This window comes from Zonotrichia leucophrys, chromosome 14 (genome assembly GCF_028769735.1).
Source record: "Zonotrichia leucophrys gambelii isolate GWCS_2022_RI chromosome 14, RI_Zleu_2.0, whole genome shotgun sequence".
Classification (NCBI taxonomy): Eukaryota; Metazoa; Chordata; class Aves; order Passeriformes; family Passerellidae; genus Zonotrichia; species Zonotrichia leucophrys.
The window spans coordinates 14,289,010-14,311,382 of record NC_088184.1 but is presented as its reverse complement, the minus strand read 5'-3'; the positions used below and the strand labels follow the sequence as shown (position 1 = coordinate 14,311,382).

Sequence of the window (22,373 nt, the reverse complement as noted above, 5' to 3'; positions counted from 1 at the left end):
GTGGGCACCTTCCCTCATTCCTTTCTCCTTACTGCTCAGGAGGTGCAGTTTCTCCCATGCCTCAGCAAGAAGCCAAGGCTACTGTGCTGCTTACATTAAATCCCACTGGAGCCTCGGGGTGAAATTCCACAAGTTTTAATTGACCTAAGTCAGGGTGTTGTGGTTCCTGCCCTTCCTCCACCACCCCTTCCCATTGCCTCCCTGCCACCAGCACCAGCTTATACCACCTGTGGTGAAGATTAATCACTTTTTTGGGGGGAGTGCTGCTTCTCAGCCAGTTCAGCTCCCTGAACCAGCTCGCCAGAGGCTCAGATCAGCACCCACATCAGCAGAAAAGAGAGGACAGGGCCATGCAAGGCCACAACAACTGCTGAGGAGGTATTTTTCTGGGTTTATAGGACACAAGGAACACATTTGACCTGAAGAGCCTGGATCTGCTGCTTGTTTCCAGGCTGGGAGCACTCACCCATTAGGACCATCTGCACAGTTTGGAGTGGCAGACTCGGGCCCAGCAAAGTCAGGCTCATTTATTGTTACCATCTGGCTCCCCAAAGCAAATCACCAAGGCAGAGCCTGTAAGCATTCCCTTTTGCTTGGTACAGTTTGTTCTACCCCTCTTGACTTCTTCCTTGTCACAACAAGAGCACTTCCTGCCAGGATGGAGCTGATGGACAACATCTCCCATCAGGATTCCTGCTCCTCATTCCTGCAGCCACCCAAAGAATGTCACCCGGAGAGGCAGCCCCTCCCTTTTGCCCCAGGCCCATCCTCACACCGATAGAGAGAGGCTCCATAATCACTTCCAAACTGCAGGATGACCTGTGCTGTTGTGCAAGGATCTCACCTCACGTGGCCAGGATTGTCCTCACTCCTCCCAGCTGTTTCTAACCTTGAGGGAAAACGCCCTGTGGGCTTGGCTCTGAGGAACTGTCAGGAGTTATGCTCCTGGCTCTGCAGAATCCTCTGGGATTTGGGTCTCCTCTCTCCTGCTGGGACAGGGATTTTGGCTGGAAAGGGTGGCAAAAGACTTAGTACACTGGTAGAGGCGGGGGGGAAATGATGTGTACCAACCAAGCACCCAGCCTGTGGCCACTGCTGAGAACGAGGTCCAGCACAAAGAGTTTCATTTTTAAGCACAAAACCCCAGAAAGCACCACAGGAATCAGATGCAGCAAATCATCCACCCCTTACCTGGGGTGAGTCGGTGTGCCAACACTGAAATCAGCATTATCACACCACAGTGGGGTGCTCACAGAGATTTGGGGCATCACAGGGACAGCTGGAGCTTCCTTCATGTGTGCTCTGCTCCCAGAGCATCCAATGCCTGCAAAGCCACCTCAGCTCCAACCCTGCACAGCTACAGCCAGTTTGGGCTCAAATTTCAGAGCTTTGCTCTCAGACACAAAGATGTGGCCCCCAAAGCAGAGCCAGTACTGGAAGCTGCAGGTATTTTGTGTCCTTTAAACAGAGAGGCTGGAACAGTGCTGCCACATCCCTGGATTACAGCTGGATGCCCATCACTGACAAGCTGGTAGCTTTCCCCCTTGACAGAGGAAAGCTGAGAGCTCTTTGGTTTGTGTTTGCACAGCATCCAGCCAGCCCCTTAATTGGTCGGCCCAATTTCTGGGTTTCTGATTCCCACTTCTGCAAGTAACTTCCTCCATTCCCAGGCTCACAGAGCCAGTTGAAACTTTCATATCTGCATGCACGGTTGTGACTCCAAACTTGTCCCTGCTGCCCCATCTCATCTTCAACAGGGCTTCCCAGGAATTTTCACTCTGTAAAAAACCCTAAACAATGCTGCAGAGCTGTAAATACATGGTCCCTGTGTGATAAACAAGCAGATTAAAAAAATTCACCAGCTGGGCTGGAAAGGATTCATGACAAGTTATCAGGACTCCACAAAGCAAACAAACTGCACAGCACTGCAGGCAAGAATTCCTCCAGAAATCCAGTGTTCAATCCTAACACAACCCAGCCAGGCCGCCCCATGGATCAGCCCTGCTCTGAGCTCCTCAAAAACCTGGTGGAAGGAAAAATGTTCCTCTTCAACAGCAGCAAGTCTCAGGAGCCATTTGAGCACCTCAGCCAGTCAAGCAGGTTATAATTGGCTGTAATTAATACTCCTACGAGCTTCCACATTCTTCTGGACTGAGATGGAGAAATTCAGGATTGCTCCCTGACCCTGTGAACACCAGAGGAAGTCAGAGGGGTCTGTTGCCTTCTGATTTTCAGAAATCAGCCATCTCTGAGAGGAAAAGGTGAGAGGCAAGCACCAGCGCTGCTGGGAACTGGCTGTGCACGGCCCCATCTTTTCTGGGACACAAACCACAATAACCTCAACCAAAAATAACTGCAGAGCAAGTTGCTACAGACAGCAAGTTTCCTCTGTCCCTCAAGATGCTTCCACGTCACTCAGAGCATTTTGGGAGGGGCATGGGGTGCAAACCACGCACAACCACGACATTTTAGCAGTACCGAAAGTGGCCTTTAGTGAAATATCAGCTGAATAATCCAATGCAGGAGGGTGAAAACTAAAGAAGCCCAAAATGCCTGATGTCATGAAACCCCCTCGTGTGTCACCAGCGGGCTGGAAGAAGGGTTTGTGGCACCTGCACAGCTCAGCTGAGAAGTTCTCTGCACTCAGCAGGATCTCCAGCACTCGGGGAGGAAGGGCTGGGCTCTGCAGGCCGTTTCCTCCAAGAAGCCACCAGCTGACCCTTGAATGAAAACTGACAGGCACTTCCACACGAGCACGCTGTGCTCTGCTCTCCATTACAGATCCAGAGCGTGTCTGCATCAGCTTTTCCAGCCTGCACTTGAGGGAGGAACGTGAGACTCCCGTGTTTTCCCTGCAGGCAGGGCAGGACCTCTTGTTTTGCTCTGAGATCAGAGCCTGGGGGAAGGCAGGGAGCTGGAGATGCTGTCACTCAAGGGAGCCTCTTTCAAGATGCATCTTGCAGCCACAGCTCCAGTTTGGGAGGTGCCCAGAATCGCTGAATCCAAGGAGAAGAACACAGCGTGTGGAATTCTGTCTGCTCACTCACTTATTCCTCTTACCAGAGGATCACAGACTGGTTTGGGTAGGAAGGGACCTCAAAGATCATCCAGTTCCAAACCCTCACCCATGGCCAGGGACACCTTCCACTGTCCCAGGCTGCTCCAAGCCCCATCCAGCCTGGCCTTGGACACCTCCAGGGATGGAGCAGCCACAGCTGCTCTGGGCAACCTCTGCCAGGGCTTCACCACCCTCACAGGGAAGAATTTCTTCCTAATACCTAATCTAACCCTGCCCTCCTTCAGTTTAAGGCCATTCCCCCAGATCTTCTCACTACACACCCTTGTGAAAAGTCCCTCTCCAGTTATATCCTCAAACATTTGCTACAAACACTGCCAGCGCTCAGATTTTGGACTGGACACCTGGTTTTGAGCAGGATGGATGTTCTTATCTTCCCACACATTGGCTCCCAGCTCCAGCCCTTCATGTTTACCATCCTTCAGAGCAGAGGCCAAGAGCAGCACCCACGTGCTGTTTGCCTCACTCTCCTGGGTTTCTCCCAAAATCTCCATCCCTGGGGAGCTCCTTTCCTTTCCCCAGCCTCTCCATGGACTGGCATCCCAAGCCTAAAGCCTCCCCTGAGCCTTGCAGACACTTGGCACATTCCCTAAGCCTTCTGCACCCAGAGGTGCTCAGGGAGATTTAAACATATGCTAAACTGATTTCCTGAGCTGTCTCTGCCCTGGGGAGCCAAGAACAGCACAGCTGCAAACCACTGGAGGCTGCATTCCTGATCCCAGCTGAGGGAGCAGCAAGCAGGCATCAGGCTGGGGTAGAGAATTTGTGCTAATCTGGTTTCCAGAGGGAGAAGACGCAGGAGAGCTGATTTTGAGGGTCTCCCACAGGTGATTCCAGTCCTTGGGCACAGTCCAGACTGTTCCTGTTGCTCCAGAGGTTCCCTGAGCTCCTCCAGACACCTCAGCCTCCTCACTGTCCCCTCCACTTGGAGCTGCAGCTTGCCCGGGATCAAACTCTTGCCCCTGATGCTCATCTGAGCCCTCCCAGGGCATCCTGTGCCCCGTGGCAATGCCAGAGGCTGAATTATGCTGAGCTGGGTCACACAGGGATCATTGATCCAGCTCCTGGCCCTGCACAGACACCCCAACAATCCCAGCCTGTGCCTGGGGCAGTTCAAACCCTCCTGGAGCTCTGGCAGCCTTGGGGCTGGGACCATTCCCTGGGGAGGAACCTTTTCCTAATATCCAACCTAACCCTCCCTGACATAAAATGGCACTGAAATCCCACTTTGTGCAGCACAGCAGGACATCACCATGTGCCATTAATGTGACAAAAGGGCACAACACACCACTGGGTCCTGCTGCCACCTCATCAGCAGCTCCAGGAGCTGCCCAGCCTGTGGTGACCACCAGCCCCTCCCAAGCAAAGCCCAAAAACCAGCAGCAAAACCCAGAGTTCCTCTTTCAGCCTGGGAGAGGAAGAGAGGGGAGGAAGGAAGATGACAAATCTGCATTTCAGATGCTGAGAGGAACACGGTGCAGAAACAGATATTTTACAGCATTTTGCCAAATGCTTTGCTTGCTACTGCAAGTGCATCTTGTGCCAAGCACACCTACATGGGGAGGGTTTTTATTACCTGTGCTAATGTTGGTGCCTTACATCATGAGCCTGTCACAGCAATGCTGTTCCTTTGCCATCAGCTTCACAGGGAGGGGGCTCAGGCCCCCATTTTCCTGGGGATCTCAAACTCTTCCATTGAAGCAAATGCTGTTTCCAGCTCTACAGGAATGCTTCAAGAGAAAGCAGAGCCTTGGCTTTCTATTTAAGATGCAGAATTGCCTCCTAGGAGTGCTGCATTTGCTAAGAGAGCAGAAAGCAAGAGCACACATCTTGGAGCAGCCCCCTGGGCAGTGTTCCTTCAACACGGGCCACATCCTGCTCTCATTTACACACAGGCTTCAGTGAAATTACCCTGGATTGCCACAGCTGATGTGTCAGAAATCACAGCCCAACACAGCCCTTGGGAGGAATCCATCAGTTTTATTGTGGCTTCCTAAAAAACCTGCACTCAGTTTTTCCTCTTGCCTTGCACAGGTGAAAGTCACCACTGAGGAAACCCTGAGAGGGCTCTGCCAGCAGAGCAGCAGCTTTATTCAACTCGGTTTTCCAAAGGGAGCAGCAGGGTGTGGGCTGGGACGGGCATGGCCACGTGTGTGGATTCTCCCGTGGATCCTTTGGGGCTGATTTCAGCCCCAGCTGATGACAGGCTGGGCAGAGTTTTCACAGCTACCTAATTACTAAAACATTTCCTGCAGATCCTCAGCTGAGGAGAGGAGACAGGTCAGAGCAATGAGGGACAGCCCAACCCTGGGTGACATTTCAGAGAATCCACACAGACCTACAGGAAAAAAAAAAAAAAGCAGCGCTGGAGAGCGTGGCAAGAGGAATAAATCAGAGTGACAGCAGGGCTGGGGACTCTGGGGGACTCCGAGTGCATCCCCAGCAGAAAGGGCAGCGTGGAGCATCCGGGGAATGCACAGCTGCACCTGCATCCGTCCGGCCGCACACAGAGGCCCTCAGTGCTCCCTGTTCCCTCCGCTTCCTCCCTCTTGTGCTGCCATCCATGCCCTGAATAGGCGGCTTCAGGAGCAGCACAGTGCCCGGATTCTCTGCGCATCCGGGATGTGGCACCGCGCTCATCACCGGCCAGCAGGGACCTTCCTCCTCCTCCTCCTCCCTCCGTGTCCCCACGGCTGGCACCACCTGCGCTGGCACTGCCCAAATTCCTGCCAAATTCCTCTCCCACACCATGCCCCAGCCTCAGGTCACCCACAGCCCCTGGAGGTGTCACCATGGCCCTGGAGGTGCCACCTGGGCCTGTCCCCGTCCCCAGCAGCCCTGCAGGGAGGGGACACCTGCCCGAATGTCCCCCCAGAGCAGCAGGGTGGGTACGGAGCCGAAGGAGGAACCAGGCCCGCTCTTGCCACACTCCCAGAGGAAGGCATGACGTGAGCTGTGCCTTAATTGGTTATTAATAACTCCTTTGTTAACCAGCCAGCCCTGAGGAGGAACCGAAATGTGACTGCCCCGGTGGCGAGCTCAGTCACCGGCAGCCAGCGATCATTCACAATTCCTCCCCACATTGATTTTGTGTTGTTTTTCCCGGGAGCCGCAGCCCCCCGGGTGAGTCACGGCGGTGACAGCAGGGTGACAGCACGGTCCCCTCACCTACGCACACCGCACAGCCTTCTGCGGTGGGATTTTCTTTTTGATTCCTAGAAAAATAACAGATGCTCCCGTTGAGGGGGAGATTCTTGGAACCCGTTCAGGCTGAGCCTGGATGTGCCCAAACTCCCGGTTCCCCTCACACAAAGCCCTGAGGGAGAGCGGAGATCCCCTGGCCATGGGTGGTTCCTCCTCCAGCCCATGCCGAGGGCCAGGAGCCTCCCCCCGGGGCAAACACCGACAGCAAACAGCCTCCACACCCCAATCCCAGCCTCCTGCCCGCTGGAGCTTCCCTTTAACTGGAAGCTTTGGAGCTCCCACTTCAAGGGACCCTTTTCATTGTGTCCTGTGCCAATCAAAGCGGTGCTGGGAGCCTCTGCACCTCCCTGCTGCACAGGGGAGTTTCATGCTTCAGCTGCCTCAGAATGGATTCTGAGGACTCACAAGGGCATTCCCAGCTCCCATCCATGCTGCAGCACCAGCCCATCTGGGAAATTTTAGTATGGCGACCTGGGTGTCTCCATAGTCCAGCACCGAGGATGGAGACTGGAGGTGACAACACACTGCTCATCCTGGGAGTCACCATCAGACATTTCCACAGCAGGATTCAGCAGGAAACATTCCTCCCACAGCTGAGAGCAGAGCCTGGCCTGCATGAGGGCACCCAGCAGGTGCCAGAGTTACCCCAGGTGTGCCAGTGACCACAGCAAGGCCCCAGGGCACAGCCAGGGACCAGGACAGCACAGCCATGGGGCACACGAGAGCTGCTGCCAGCTGGACACCCAGGACCTGCCCCAGGTGGATCTGGACAGCTCCAGCCTCTCCTGGTCACACCAGGGAAGACACAGCCATCACACAGAGGCACAGCTCACCTTTTGCGCTTGGTGCATCCCAGGGAACAGCAGGATCTCAGGAGCAGCTTCCAGACACAGCCACAAAAGAGAACACTCCCTTCTCCTCAGTCCAAACCCAAGCAGTGGCCTCCAGGGCCTTTTATAGAGCCCAGGGAGGCAAATAACCTCCAGCTGATGATTAAACCCCTGATGGTTCACACCTCTGTAAACGATCCTGGCCTGAGCCCCCAGCCCAGCCCAGGCACTGACAGTGACCTCATCCAGCAGCCCAAACCCGGGTCCTGGGAACCCCCAGCAAGCCCCCACTGTTTGTTCCCCTTGGCTGCTCTGTCTGGGCTCTCCCTCCTCACCAAAACCGGGTTTGGCCAATCCCAGCCACCATCCAGGGCTGTGTCCCTCCTGGAGAGGCTCTTTGGGATGACCCCGTCAGTGATCCTTAAAGGTTTGGGGTTGAATTCCGCACTCGAGGTTTCATGACTTCCACTTCTTTTCCAGATCCATTTTTGGGGCTAAAAGCAGAAAGTGAGGTCCCACCACCAGCCCCTTGCCCTCAGGCTTCTCCCATGAGAGCACAATCCCACTTCCCAACCTACCTCCATCACAGGCAAGCGGGTCCTGCTCTGATTTACCAGCTCAAAAACCTCAATTCCAGCCCCAGCCACCCCTGCTGACCCTGAGGAGATGCAGCTCCATGTCTGGAGACCACCAGCACCCCAAGGAGCCTTTCCTGGCCACGCTGGACACAGTGTGGCCAATTGTCCCTGTGTCTGCTCCTCCTGGAGATGTTTTCCTACAGATCCTGTGGGATAATGTGAAGTCCAGAGGGATCTGATCCCCTCTGGGTGTAAATGGTGCCACAAGTTCCTCTGTGTGGGCTGAGAAGTTGGGTTACACACAAAATCCAGTGCTCAGGAGTCACCAATGTGGCCTCTGCTCTGGGAGGAAAGTGCTGACACTGAGATCCTGCCTGGGGGCCCTGCTGTGGCATTTTCCAGCCCAGGATGTCACTTCCTCTCTGTGCAAGGCCTCAGTGGGGCTCAAAGACATCCAGGTCCCCCCTGGAAGGGCTGATTCCATGCCTGGGCACACAGGCAGCCGCAGCTTTGTCCTACAGGATTTATCCACATTCCCCATCCCAGGCACCAGCCTGAACCCCAGCTGTGCTGCACTCCCAACCCACAGAGAGTGCTGTGTCCTGGGGCAGCATCCATCCCCCTCCCTGCCCTGGATCTGCAGTGAGCAGCTCCCCTGGCCCAGCCCTGAACCCTCCAGGCCCAGCCCAAAGCCCCCCAGGCTTGGGACACCCCCTCCCCTCCATGGGCAGAGCAGGGGTCACTGAGGCAGCGGCCGGAGAGGAGCTGGGGAGCCCGGAGTGGTGTCCATGACAGAGCTCCCCAGGCCGCAGAGGAAGGGGAAGAGGCTCCCCTCCCTCCTCTTCCTCCCTCCCGCGAGGGGATTTTGCAGCCAGGTAAACACAGGATGTTGATGAAACAGGGCTGGGCAGATTGGGCAAGCTGGGAGTCAGCAGGAGCTCCAGGCAGCTCCCAGCGCCTGGAATGGCCCTGCAGCTGGGAAACGGCAATGCCAGAGCCCCTGGCACCTTCCTGTGCCCATGCCTGAGCCCCTGGCACCTTCCTGTGCCTGTGAGCAGGGTCACAGAGCTCCCCTGCTCACAGGGAGAGGCAGCGTGGGCTGGTGGCCCAACCTGGGGCAGGATGGGATCCATCAGGTGATCCGTGGATCCCTTGGGTGATCCTTGGGATCCCTCAGGTGACCCTTGGGATCCTTTGGGTGTTCCATGGATCCCTTGGGTGATCCTTGGGATCCCTCAGGATCTCCTCACAGGCTGAGCTGAGCTCAGTACCGAACCCCAAAATTTCAGGTTTTGACATCCAACCAACAGCAACCTCCTGTGTCCCTCTGGACACTGGGGACGTGCAGGGCACAGGGATGAGGGGACACATCCCCCTGGATGCCACCCTGCCGGGCATCACAGCTGGCACAGCTTCATGGGATGGGCACCCTGGGACCAGCCGAACTCGGCAGCGTTTGGCTCCCAACACAGAAAAGGGGCCACAGCCCAGCCCAGCCTGTCCTGGGGTGCAGGTGCTGCTGTCACCGCCACCGTGAGCACGGTGCTCAGGCAGGGACAGGAGCCACCAGCGAGGGGAAGGGACCTGGGCCGTGCCCGGGAGGGGCTGTGATGTGACAGAGGTGTCAGAGGGGCTGCCCGCTCTCTAGAGCCGGAGTGGAGGGGCAGGTGGCGCTGTCCCCGTGTCCCCTGTGTCCCTCGGGGCGCTGCTGCCATCTGCCGGCAGGATCCCCGTCCTGAGCCCGGCCTGGGGACGCTCTGTGGCCCCGCTGTCCTGTGTCCCCTCCCAGGCACTGCGGGACCACGTGTGGCTCCAGGCCGGACACCCCAAGGTGCCCCCAAAGCCTCCCTGCTGCCCCAAACCCCAAAACTGCTCCTGGAACAGCTGATTGTCACCCCATAACCCATTCCTGGGCTGCAGGTTTCCCCCACACCAACCCCACCCAGGCCACCCTCCCTGCCCTCTTGCTCTCCATGTGGGATGGGATGGAGTGGCCTCTGCATCACCCAGTTTGGGCTGATGGAGCAGGGACAGGATCAGGCACAGGACTGGGGGGACAGCAGCTCTGCTGGGCTGCTTTCCCCGGGGAACATCCAGCTCCATCCTCACAGGGCTGCTGGATAAAGCTCACCCCAAGATGATTTCCTGCTGCATTCCCATCCCCTGGGTCTCTCTGGGATTTGGGATTTGCTGAGTCCCCTCCTCCCTGGGACAGCCCAGCACATTGGGAGCCTCTTCCCACGGCCTCGCTGACCCTCCTGGCCTTTGCAGCACCCCTGGGAGCAGCACATCCCGGGATATCCATGGGGACTGTGGGGACACCCGGTGACACCCTGCACATCCCTCTCTGCATCCCAGGGCACTGGGAGCGGCCTCAGTGAGGTGCTAGAGGGCGTTTGCTTTTCGGATCCATCAGGAGCTTGGAATGAGGTTTGGGAGAGGCAAATCCCCGAGCCCGTGTCCCCACAGTGGCCCTACAAGCTCATCCCACCCCGGGCAGATGGAGCAGAGCTGGAAAATGCCCAAACCCACGGGCAGGACTGCGCTGCAGCTGTCCCTGGTTTGATTCTCGCAGCAAAGCCAGGCAGTGTCTGGCGGGTTTTCCATGCTCTCCCTGCCCCTGCCCACACACAGGAAGGCTGAACAGCTCCGATCATTCCCGCTGGGAATGCTCCCCGGCGTGTGAGCCCTGCAGGCTCCGTGCCTGACGCCCACGGGAGCAGCAGGAAGTTTTAGTGCTCAGTTTTAGCCTAAAAGGGAGTTTTATTCCCTGAGCCCTGAAGAGGAAAACTGGGGAAAATCAACTCGCTCAAGGGGTCCAATATCAGCCCAAAGAGCCAATATCAGTTGTGATGAAAGCTCGCTGCTCAGAGGGTTTGCTCTGAATTCCAGAGAAACCAGGTGTGTGCATCCACCCACCTCCAACGCTCTTTTCCTTCTGGAAAACCATTCCCACCAAGCCCCTCAAGCAGAGATTCCCCCACCACCGCTGCCCGTGCTCTCCAAACACCCTCCCCAAAATCCTCACCCCGTGCCCAGCCCATCACCACCCCCTTTCCATCCCCTTTCCACCCAAACCCTCTGCCCGCCACTCACCGCGGGGGAAACGCCAAATCCTCCTGCCATCCCCACGGCTCCCCTGGCACTCGGCTGGGCTGGCACGGCTCCCCCGCCTCCGCCGCACATCTGGGCAGCTGTGGGGCGGCGGGGCCCGCCCGGTGCCCCGGCGGCAGCGCTGACATCAGCGCGGTTTCCTGCCCGTGCTGCCGTGCCGTGCGCGCAGCCCCGAGCCCCGGGACCCTCCTGCAGACCCCCCTGCCATGGAGTCCGTGGCCCTGTACAGCTTCCAGGCCACGGAGCAGGACGAGCTGCCCTTCCAGAAAGGGGACACGCTGAAGGTACCAGCCGGGGGGGTTGGGTGATGTTGTTTTGTGGGACGGATGTCACCGGGCCCATGGTGTCACCGGGCCCATGGTGACACCGGTGCTTTCTTTGTCGCTGACTTTAACGCTTCTGGGGCTTTCTGTGGGATATAAGGAGCCAGCCTCGAGGATTTGGGGATGTGGAGTAGCATTTCCTGCTTGCCTGTGCCACCAGGCACAACTTCAGAGAAGGACACCCCAGCTGGGACGTGGCATGTGGCCTCTGTGGCTGTCAGTGCCACCAGCTGTGCTCAGTGACAGCCCCTGGGGCACGGACACATTTTCCCTGTCCGGGGGGCACTGGAGGTCACAGGGATCCAGCATCGCGCCCAAACACCCACCCAGGCACTGGCATTGGGGGTGGGCCCTTAGATGCCAACTGGGAATCCCAAAAAGCTCCAGGCGGCAGAAGAAAAGCTCAGAACATCCCCGGGGGCAGCAGCTCTGCCATGGGAGTGAGGAACCCCCTCCCTGCCCATGTGCTCACCCCTCTCGGGCTCCTGCCGGACCCCTGGCACCCTGTAGCCCCCCGGGGGGACAGGGGCACATCCCAGCTGGAACCAGAGCCCCAAACCCTCCGTGCCATCCCTGCCTCCCGCCGTGTTTCCCCGTGCCCTGACCGGGGTTTCGGATCCTGTTTTCACAGCTGTGCCGGCCCCGGGCCCTGCGGGGGAGGCTGGAAAATGTTGTTGTCACACGGAAGCGGTGTCAGCACCCACTGCCACCGTCCCGGGGGACACCGGGGCCTGGCTCCCATCCTGGGACAGATCCCACCCTCTTCTCTGGGCAGGGGTTTGGGAACACACCAGGCACCTTTCAGCTCCGTGACCCCAAAGCCCCCAGAGTGTGCCAGCACTGCCAGAGCCCCCTTTGCCCCAGGGATGGTTGGGGGTGCTGTGGGGTCTGGGGCAGCAATGGGGTCCCACCCAGCCCCTCTGCCAGGGGAATGACACCTCCCTGCTCCTCTCCCCCCTCAGATCCTCAACATGGAGGATGACCAGAACTGGTACAAGGCTGAGCTGTTCGGCCGTGAGGGCTTTGTCCCCAAAAACTACATCAAGGTCAAGCCACACCCGTGAGTACCGTCCCACCAGGCAGGCAACAATCCCAATTCCCAATTTACAACAAGCCAGGGTAGTCCCACACTTGGGGAAATCCCACATTTGGGGAAACTGAGTCACAGAGATGGGGGGGTCAGTGCCAGTGCCACCACAGCCCGAGGGGACAGGAGGCAGCAGCACACCCACGTACCCCCAAAAATCCAGCCCTCACACCGAGCTGCCACTGAATAAATGATAATTGGGGAACAACAAAGCGTTATGGGATTATCACTGCATTAAACACAATCCTATTAGCACGTTATTAAAGCCCAGCCTAATCCATCGCTGATTGAAGCTGTGTTTGATACATCCTTAGCCCCTGGTAAATCACATTTCAGTGGCAGAGCGAGCGCGTGGGCTCGGGGCAGCCCGGGGCTCATCCCACTGCTTCTGCAGCTGGGGATAACAACGGGCATGGATGGATGAGACACAGCCTCTCCTGCAGCACCTGGAGCGCTGGCTCTGTGCTGAGCTCCCTGGCTGATCATTCACGGGGCAGCTCTTACAGCAGCAGGGAATCTTCCTAGCCCAGGGACATGAAATACCCTGAAATAAATACCCTGAAATACATACCCTGAAATACCCTGACTAAATAACCTGAAATATCCTGAAATACCCTGATATACCCTGAAATAAATACCCTGAAATAGCCTGAAAGAAATGCCCTGAAATACTCTGAAATAAATACCCTGAGATAAATACCCTGAAATAAATACCCCGAAATACCACAAAATACCCTGAAAGAAATACTCTGAAATACCCTGAGATAAATACCCTGAAATGCCCTGAGATAAATACCCTGAAATGCCCTGAAATAAATACCCTGAAATGCCCTGAAATACCCTGAGATAAATATCCTGCAATAAATACCCTGAGATAAATACCTGAAATAAATACCCTGAAATGCCCTGAAATAAATACCCTGAAATAAATACCCTGAAATAACCACCCTGAAATACTCTGAAATAAATACCCTGAAATACCCTGAGATAAATACCTGAAATACAGGGTGGGACACGGGGACTCTGCTCCTGCACTCCCTTGGCGGTGCAGCAGGAGGGGTTGGTTTATCCTGGCACCGAGCGGGATTTCTGGTGGGATTTCTGCTCCCACCAGGAGGGGCCGAGGGGCGCGGAGGAGGGAGGGGACAGGCAGCACAGCGGGCCCGGGTGACAGCGCAGGTGACAGGATGCGGTGGCGGCTGTCGGTGACGCGGAGGGGGCAGCGCGCCCACAGCGCCCTGCGGTGCCCCCCAAAATTCCGGGATGGAAGGGAGGAACTGCCAGGGGAGGGTCGCAGCCCCCCGAGGAGCCCGGAGCAGACCCCTCTCCCGAAATCCCGGTGCCAAGCGGGGCTGGGGGTCCCGGGGGTGCCCGTGTGGCTCAGCCCGGTGCCCCTCGCAGGTGGTACGCGGGCAGGATCTCCCGGCACCTGGCAGAGGAGCGGCTGCTCCAGCGCAACCACCTGGGAGCCTTCCTGATCCGCGACAGCGAGAGCGCCCCGGGCGAGTTCTCCCTCTCCGTCAGGTAAAAAATGTCCTTGGGACAAGCGGCAGGAGGGGAGGGGTCCCTGCAGCTTTGGGGACACCCTGGTGTGTGCTGGGGAAGGGCTGAGCACCCTGCCTTGTGCTGGCCACCTCGGAGGGGCTGCGGAGCCCTCAACACATCCAGCACAGCCTCGCATGGGACCTTCCCCTCCTTCCTCTCCTCCACAGCTCCGCCTCCATCCCCGCTGCTTCCTGCTCCCTGCACCGCTGCCCTCGCAGGGACACCCCTAAACACGGCATCCCCAGGGATGAAGGGTTCAGCATCCCCAGGGATGGAAGGCTCAGCATCCCCAGGGATGGAAGGCTCAGCATCCAAGGGTGAAGGGTTCAGCATCCCAGGGATGGAAGGCTCAGCATCCCATGGATGGAAGGCTCAGCATCCCCAGGGATGGAAGGCTCAGCATCCCAGGGATGGAAGGCTCAGCATCCCCAGGGATGGAAGGCTCAGCATCCCCAGGGATGGAAGGCTCAGCATCCCAAGGGATGGAAGGCTCAGCATCCCCAGGGATGAAGGGTTCAGCATCCCAGGGATGGAAGGCTCAGCATCCCCAGGGATGGAAGGCTCAGCATCCCAAGGGATGGAAGGCTCAGCATCCCCAGGGATGGAAGGCTCAGCATCCCAAGGGATGGAAGGCTCAGCATCCCCAGGGATGGAAGGCTCAGCATCCCCAGGGATGGAAGGCTCAGCATCCCCAAGGGATGAAGGGCTCAGCACCGGCTGTACAACGGGAAGAGCCTGTCCCCGGGGATGTCACCCCTGCCCTGCCCCGGCCTGGGGAGCAGGGCCGGCCCCAGGCCCAGCCAGGCACTTTCTCACCCTTTTAATCCCTAATTGAACGTTTTGGGCTGTTTTTGTCCCTAATGAAAGGGAGCCGGGCTCTCTGTGCCGCGTCACCGCAGCGCAGCCGGGTCCCGCCCCTGCCCGGGGCCACCCAACCTGTCACCCCAGGCACGCCCTGCGAGGTGACAGCCGGGGACATCCTGCCTGCCTGTCCTCCTGCAGCACAGCAGCACAATCCCAGCCTCTGCAGCCTCCTGGCTTGTGCCCAGACCTGCAGCTCTCACCAAGCCTGCCCCAGATGTGGCCCTGGACAGAGCCACCTGCCCTCTCACCACCTGCCCTACACGTGGCTGGCACCCCTGAGTCCCCACTGTGCCAGGGCTGGGCACGGAGCTTTGGCTGCCTGTGGGGTGATTTGCAGTGGGACTCAGCTGTGGGTCCTCATTGCAGGGCTAGGAGTGACCCCAGTGCCACCATCACCTCCATCATGGCAGGAGGGCTGCAGTGAGACCCGTGGGCTCACCCCGACCTTGCCAGCACCCCCAGGCTTTACCCAGCTCAGGGGATGCTGCCAGGATGTCCCCAGGGTGCCATCCATCCATCCATCCATCCATCCATCCATCCATCCATCCTCCTTCTGCAGCTACGGGAAGCACGTCCAGCACTTCAAGGTGCTCAGGGAGAGGAACGGCAAATATTTCCTCTGGGAAGAAAAGTTCAACTCCCTCAACGAGCTGGTGGATTTCTACAGGATGACCACGATCGCCAAGGAGCAGCAGATTTTCCTGTGGGACGAGGACCAGACCCAGGAGGTACCACCATGGGTGGGGCTGAGGGTCCCAAACCCCCGTGTGAGGCCCCTCGAGGCTCGGTGTCCCTGCAGAGGGACAGGGACATCCCTGGCTGGCACCTTTGGCTCAGGGGGGTGAGGAGCAGGGGAGGGGGCAGCAGCCTGGGACAGGCAGTGCTGCAGGGAGGAAGAGCCCCTGGAGCAGCTCAGAGGGGCAGGGCAGGGCACACATCCCTGTCCCTTGTGCCAGGGGTGATGCCCAGGGCAGGTGGCAGAGCCAGGACAGGGCACAGCCAAACCCCAGCCAAGCCAAACCCTGGGGCAGTGGTTGGGGAGGTGGCAAAACTGGACTTTGGAGCTGGGATAGGGAAGGCTCCAGCACCTGGAAGGAGCTGGGAAGGAGAGGGTGCCAGCTGCCTCCCTGGGCACCCATCTTGAGAGATGGGGAGAGTCCACTCCACTCTCCCCTTTCCTTGCTTCTGTCTCTCCAAAGCAGGGATCCCAAGGCTCCTCCTCATCCCGTGGTGGCACAGCCTCCCCACCAGGACCCAGGCAGTGCCACCCAGTGCCAGGGGCTGGCAGATGGGGACCCCTCTCCTCCCACCAACCCCGGCCCTCGGCTCCCCTGCAGGTGAGGAGACCCCGATTTGTGCAAGCCCAGTTTGACTTCTCAGCCCAGGAGGGCTCCCAGCTGCCCTTCCTGCGTGGGGACATCATCGAGGTCCTGGGCTGCCCCGACCCCAACTGGTGGCAGGGGAAGGTCTACGGCCGTGTCGGGCTCTTCCCACGGAGCCACGTCCACCCCATCCACAAGTGACCTTCAGGTTACCATTGAGTGACCATCCACAAGTGACCTTCAGGTTACCATCCACAAGTGACCATCCACGAGTGACCATCCACGAGTGACCTTCAGGTGACCATCCATAAGTGATCATCACAAGTGACCTTTGAGTGACCATCCACAGGTGACTTTCAGGTGACCATCCACAGGTGACCTTCAGGTGACCATCCACAAGTGACCTTTAAGTGACCATCTACAAGTAACCATCCATGAGTGACCTTCAGGTGACCATCCATAAGTGATCATCACAAGTGACCTTTGAGTGACCATCCACGAGTGACCCTCACCACACCGCCGCTGACCGGGCAGGAGCCGGCCCCGTTGTGCCCCCTCACCAGAGCTGCCCTCACAGCCTGAGTGTCCCTTTGTCCCCAGGATGGTGCCTGGTCCTTGGCCCCCAGCCCAGGGATGGGGCTGGCAGTGCTGCTCCCCAGGCAGGGAGTGTGGAATGTTCAACCATGGCCATAAAATCTTTTCCAGAGGCAGAATCCAGTGGGATGGCAGCAACAGAGGGAGTGAGCCCAAAACCCCAAACCCTGAAACCTCTCCAAACCCTGTAGGCAAAGCCCCAGCTGCAGGGAAGGCTGCAGGCAGCCAGGACACAGCCAGGATCCACAGCTCCACAGAGGAATTCCAGGACTCAGGGTACCAGGGAAGGGTGGTCCAGGGAGATGCCATCCTGTGGGGTGCTGTTCATAGCTGCAAATTTATATTTTTTATATAATTTTTTTATTTAGGGCCAGTAAAATGTGTTTATTATCCCTGAGAGTGGCTGATCCTTTTCCAGCACTGCCAAGGTGGTCCCATCCCTCCATTCACACAGGTTCTGCTTCACTGCAGTTTTATTTCCCCTATTTCCCCACCCCAATGCCTGTCCCAAACCCCTCCAGGGATTTTGTGCCCTCACAAATGCCCCTCACACCCCTGGGATGCACTCAGGGAATGCAGTGCTCAGAACACCCAAATTATTGCACCAGTGGATTTAAACATCACATCCCAAACAAATTAAAAATAGCCCCCAAATCCTCATTTTTCCCCTCTCCAAGCACCTCTTCCCCACCCCAGGGGCTGCCAGGGTGCTGGGCAGAACAGACATAAGAGGAAATACTGACACACATCAGGACAATGGCATTAATGCCACAGACACAGACCCAGAATGGGGCTCCTGTGGTGTCCCCAAGGGCCACAGCCTGGGTCCCTTGGGTGGCTGTGGGTGTCCAGGCTGGACCTGGCACAGAAACACGGTGAGTGCAGGGGACAGGTGACCCTGGGGACAGTCACCTCCTGCAGCTCAAACCCCCAGCTCTGGGAACTTGGAGCTCTTTCCCCCCCTACAGCCAAAGCCTTTCCTCAGGGCTGGAACGAGATGATCCTGAAGGAACCTTCCAGCCCAAACCCTGATCCCAGGTTGGGCACAGGGGCTGTTGGGACCCTCTGACAACTCCTCGGAACCCGACCCACGCTGAGGAAAACCTCAAGCGTGCAGCTCACAGAGCTTTTTTTCCCTGCCAAGCACATTTCCTTGGCTCTGTCCCTGCAATCCGCAGCGTCCCGCTCGCACTCATCGCCCGCCCCTGCCCGGGATCCACCGCAGCAGCGACTCCCGCCCCGGGCGGGCAAAGCCCTTCGCAAACATTCATTATCCATCCTGGGGAAAGCTCTCCTGCCTTGTCACACCCTTGTCACCGCCAGCCACTGCCAGGGAGGGGCTCAGCCGGCTCTGAGACAAGCGCCCCTCTTCGCAAACGGGACAACGCGGGACCCCCATTGCCCGGGATGGCCGCCCATCCCCTTCCCACCCTCTGGGCATGGAAATGCCGAGATCCAGCAGCTCCTGCAGCCGCTCCTGGTCCGGCCAGGGCTCCGCAGAGCGCAGCCAAAGCCCTGACCCAGATTCGCTCCCTGTTATTGTCTCCCGGGCCGGTGGCACCGTGCCGGGCATTCCGCAGCGCTGAGTGCGGCTCCGCGGGCACCCCCGGGGCCAACGGGGCTGTGCTGCCCTCTGTCACTGTCCCCTGTCCTCTGTCACTGTCCGAGCTCCCCGTGTGACCGCGACCCGGCCCCACCGAGCGCCCCGTCTGCATTGCCAGCGCTTTCATCCATAAAATAATCCAAGGGTTTTGTGTTCCTTGCATAAGCCAGGCTGGTGGAGGCGCTCTGCAGGCTCGACCGGCCCCACGGGTCTCCCGAAGGCCCGGTCAGCGCCTGCCCACGGGGAGCAGCTCCTGCAGGTGCCCGTGGAGGAGAGGAGGATGATGCTGGTAGTGAAGGGGGAGGTCAGGGAGCGCTGCCTTCATCACCGCCATCATCAGAGCCCTGCAGCCCTGCAGGGGAGAGGGAGCGGCTGAACGGGAGGGATGGGACGGGATAACCCCCGGATGGTGCCCACCCCTCTGCAGCCACACGGTGGGATCTGCACCAGGGTGAGGATGGAGTTTGGGAACATTCAGCTGCACCTCGGGACCTCACATCCCCTGACCTCACTGGTGGAGCGACCCTCGGAGGGGCTGCACGGGCTGTGCCATGCACAGAGCATCCCACATCATCCCTGGTGTTCCATGAACACAGACCCTCCCACACCATCTCTGGGGTTCCCCAAACATCCAAACCCTTGCAGCAGCCCCAGGGTGCAGCAATCCCAGTGGGAATGGGGTCACCCCCTGGCACCCACCTACCCCTGGGCATCAGCTTCACCACCAGCCTGGGGTTGGTGATGCTGGAGCAGCCCCATACTCACAAGTGCACTCCTCAGGGTCCACACAGGCCATGCAGTCTGGGGACAGAGCAAAATGACATGCTGACACCCCTGGCAGGGTGGGGGCCAGCCCTGCACCCCTTCACCCCCTCCTGCCCCCTTTCCCTTTGCCATGGCACCGTGCCCAGACCTTGGCAGGAGACTGAGTGGAGGAGCAGGGAGCAGATCCCACCTCAGAGATAAAAATCCACCTCTGCCTCTCCCCACTCCCACCCTCAGCTCCAGCACTGCAGCGCCCATCCCACCCCTCACCCTCTGCTGCCCACCCCCATTGCAGGCTGGATCATTCCCAGTTAAACCCAGTTAAACCCAGTGACAGCTGCCCCGGGGGGATCCCCTGAGCCCCACCAGGACCCGGGGCTGTGGCCAGAGGCAGCAGAGCCCCGGGGCAGGCACTGCCCATCCCCACCCACGGGGCTCCTGCACCGTTGTGCCAATTTCCTGGGCATGGGCAGCACCAGCAGCTCCTGGGATTTGCGTGGCAGAGCTCCAGGACCATCAACACCCAATTATTTCTATGTCTCAACGAGCACTGAACCCTTTCCTTTTTTTTTTTTTTTAATTGTAACGCTCATAAAATATTGAAATGAATGGAAATTAATGTCAGGCATAAATATGGATGGGCTGGCTGGCTGCACCCGCCCAGGCAGGAGCACGGGGACCAGCACGGGTGATCCTGCACAGAGCTGGCAGCTCTGCCCTGCTCCTCCTGCCTGGTGACCTGCACAGCCCTGAGCCTCCCAGCTTGTCCCAAACACCACTGGTGACACCTCGGGACTGTCCACAAAGCACCAGCACAGCCTCAGCCTCCCAGCTTGTCCCAAACACCACTGGTGACACCTCAGAACTGTCCACAAAGCAGCGTGGGGCGTGCTGGGAGCACGACTCGGTTGTGGGCAGACCACAGGCCGTGCTCAGCACATCCCAAGGATGCCAAAAAGCCCAGGCTGGACTCAGCCCTGAGGCTCCGGTGACTCCTTCCTGCAGCAGCCCTGAGCAAAACTGCCCTCAGCGCTCCGTGCCTCAGTTTCCCCTCTCTAAAACACCACCTTGTGCACGGCTCCATGCAAATCCTTGGTGGCTGCAGGGTGGAAAACGTTCCAAAGGGCAAGGCAGTGTCTGGATGCTGTATTCCAGCTGAAATGCCTGCCCCAGGCCTCAACTCTGACAGGGAACACTTGGTGGCACCTCGGAGTGAGTGGGAAGCAGGAGCCCCCGAGCCAGGAGCACAGCTCATACCCCCTCTGCCTCACTTTTGGGCCCTCTGCTAAAAATGGAAGATGAGTTAGGACCCTGTAATTAATGTTCCATCTGCAGGAAGGGGCCTGTCTGCAGTGGGCGCTGCCTGTCCAGCTAGATCCACCGGAGAACACTCAGAATGATGAGGACCAACCTGCTCAGCCACAGCAGCCCAAGCCTGCAAACAGGGGCTGCACCCAATTCAGGGCTAAATTCACCATGTGGGGTGAGGAAACCTCCAGGATGGGGAGATGGGGGAGCCAGGTGAGGATCAGGTGGTGATGCTGCAGGTGTGGGGCTCTGCCACCCCAATCCGCCCCCAGCAGCAGAGCCAGCACGGCGGGGATGCAGCATTTACCCCACATGCAATAAATCATTAATGCACACACCCCATGAAGGAGTCTATAAATCTCCTGGCACAATCAAAACACCCGGAGTGAGCGGCTGAGGCGGCCAAAACCACAGCACGCTCCTGCCACGCCACACACCCACAGCCCAGCACCATCTGGGCCATCTCCCATCACACCCAGAGAGCTCCTGGCTGCTGCCTCAGTGCTCAGCTATTGAAGTTGGAGGGAGACGACCCACCTTGCATTGGTCAGCCATCGACTCCGATTTATTAATCAATCAGGCACCTTTTATAACAGTGTTAATCAAGTTCATGCATATTGCAAAATCTGAGCTCACAATAGGTCAGAGATAACACACCAACTCCACCTTATGTTTCCAATACCAAGATTTGGGTTCTCAAAATTATTCTTGCTTTCCCAAAACAGCCAAAGATAGAACATCCACTTGTTATGAGAAAGCTGCCTGAGAACTCTGATGTGCAAGGCTCTCAAGGCCTTCATGTTTGCCACTTTTACCTGTAGTTAAAAATAACCTGAGAACCTCTGCTGTTCACAGAAGCAGGCTGTGAGAATCTGCTCCTCACAGCTGCCTTCTGAGCCATCCCTGAAAAAATCTCCAACACTCACCTCTGTCCCATTTGCTGTCCCCTCACAGGCAGCAGCGCTGGGATTTCTCCTGAAACACCCAGGTTTGGTTCCAGTCTCTGCTGTACCGGTCACTGGGCAGGGCACGGCCTGGGGGTGCCATCCCACCCCTGGGAAATCCCTGCAGGGCCAGCCATGAAGCCACCAGCTCTGGAACACCCCCTGAGCTGGCGTTCTTTGGGAGCCAGACACCTGGATCTTCCCCAGGCTGATGTGACACTTGGGGACATGGTGTGCTGCTGGAGCTGGCAGCGCTCGGTTGCACTCTGTGATTTCCAACCTCAGTGATTCCATGATCCCAGCAAACTGCTGCCACATTTCCACGTCCCCCAGCCCTGCTGCCACCTCCTGCACGCTCAGGCCAGGGCTGGGCACAAGCCCACCAGGATTTGTCACCGTGGCACCAGCAGGGCCTCTGTGCCTGCGGAGAGGAGCACTTTGATGGCCCAGCACCGGCCAGACAGGCGGCTCTGCCCCGGGAGCCTGACTCAGGCAGGGCCCTCATTTACCCAGCTCTGGATGCAGATGAGCCACACCAACGCCAGGGACAGACACACAGCCCATGGCACTTCCCTTGTTTGCATTGGCGCAAGAATCTGACCCCGATTCCTGAAATTCGTCTTCAGCTCAGCTCCCAAGAGAAAAGCTCAAGAGAGCTTCCACATTTCTGGGCTTGTGAGCACCAACCGGTGAATCCAGGGTGGGGTTTTTGTCCATCTCACAGTTATTAATGAAATCTGTCAGATCTGGTGACGTTACTGTGACCACGCTGCAAACCCTGTAGAAGAAGGGACAGGACAGGACATGATAGGACAGGACAGAACAGAATAGAATAAATTCTTTCATTTAGAAGAGCCCTACAACAATCATCTGGTCCCACAGCCTGACCAATTGAGGGCTGACCAAAAAAATGAAGGGCATTGTCCAAATGCCTCCTAAACACTGCCAGGTCTGAGGCCTTGACTACCTCTCTAAGAAACCTGTTCCAGGATTGGAACACCCTCTCCACAAAGAAATGCTTCCTAACATCCAGTCTGCACCTGCCTCAGTGCAGCTTTGAAGCGTTCTGGCAGCTCCCATTCGGTGCTAACCAGCCGGGCTCCGAGCTCCTGCTCCAGCACGGGAGGGGTTAACCACGGGACAGAGCTCTTTTCCTGGAAAATATTGACTTACCAGCCGGCACATCGGGAGAGGGGGGAATCTCAGAGGAGAGAAA

General features: G+C 58.0%; 1 protein-coding gene across 9 annotated transcripts; it reads left to right on the top strand.

The window, feature by feature from the left end:
- Positions 1-10,971: 10,971 nt before the first annotated feature.
- On the top strand, positions 10,972-16,892 carry GRAP (GRB2 related adaptor protein). 9 transcript variants are annotated; one of them, XM_064725942.1, is made up of 7 exons: positions 10,972-11,086; positions 12,088-12,185; positions 13,614-13,736; positions 15,181-15,208; positions 15,289-15,349; positions 15,824-15,958; positions 16,649-16,892. In XM_064725942.1, exons 1-7 carry the CDS (start codon positions 11,009-11,011, stop codon positions 16,726-16,728), a joined length of 603 nt encoding a protein of 200 aa, XP_064582012.1. In that variant the 5' UTR covers positions 10,972-11,008; the 3' UTR covers positions 16,729-16,892. The 9 variants fall into 9 exon arrangements, 8 of the variants coding, with proteins under 8 accessions (XP_064582012.1, XP_064582011.1, XP_064582010.1 ...); XM_064725941.1 differs by having other exon boundaries at positions 15,821-15,958; XR_010442033.1 differs by having other exon boundaries at positions 15,181-15,349; positions 15,821-16,240; positions 16,318-16,892.
- The last annotated feature ends 5,481 nt before the right edge of the window (positions 16,893-22,373 follow it).

Excerpts from the sequence above, each read along its gene's own strand:
- GRAP (XM_064725936.1), top strand. The coding sequence starts at position 11,009 with ATGGAGTCCGTGGCCCTGTACAGCTTCCAGGCCACGGAGCAGGACGAG. Across the intron at positions 13,737-15,180 it reads GAGTTCTCCCTCTCCGTCAG|CTACGGGAAGCACGTCCAGC; the intron begins GTAAAAAATGTC and ends CTCCTTCTGCAG. Across the intron at positions 15,350-15,820 it reads ACGAGGACCAGACCCAGGAG|CAGGGATCCCAAGGCTCCTC; the intron begins GTACCACCATGG and ends GTCTCTCCAAAG.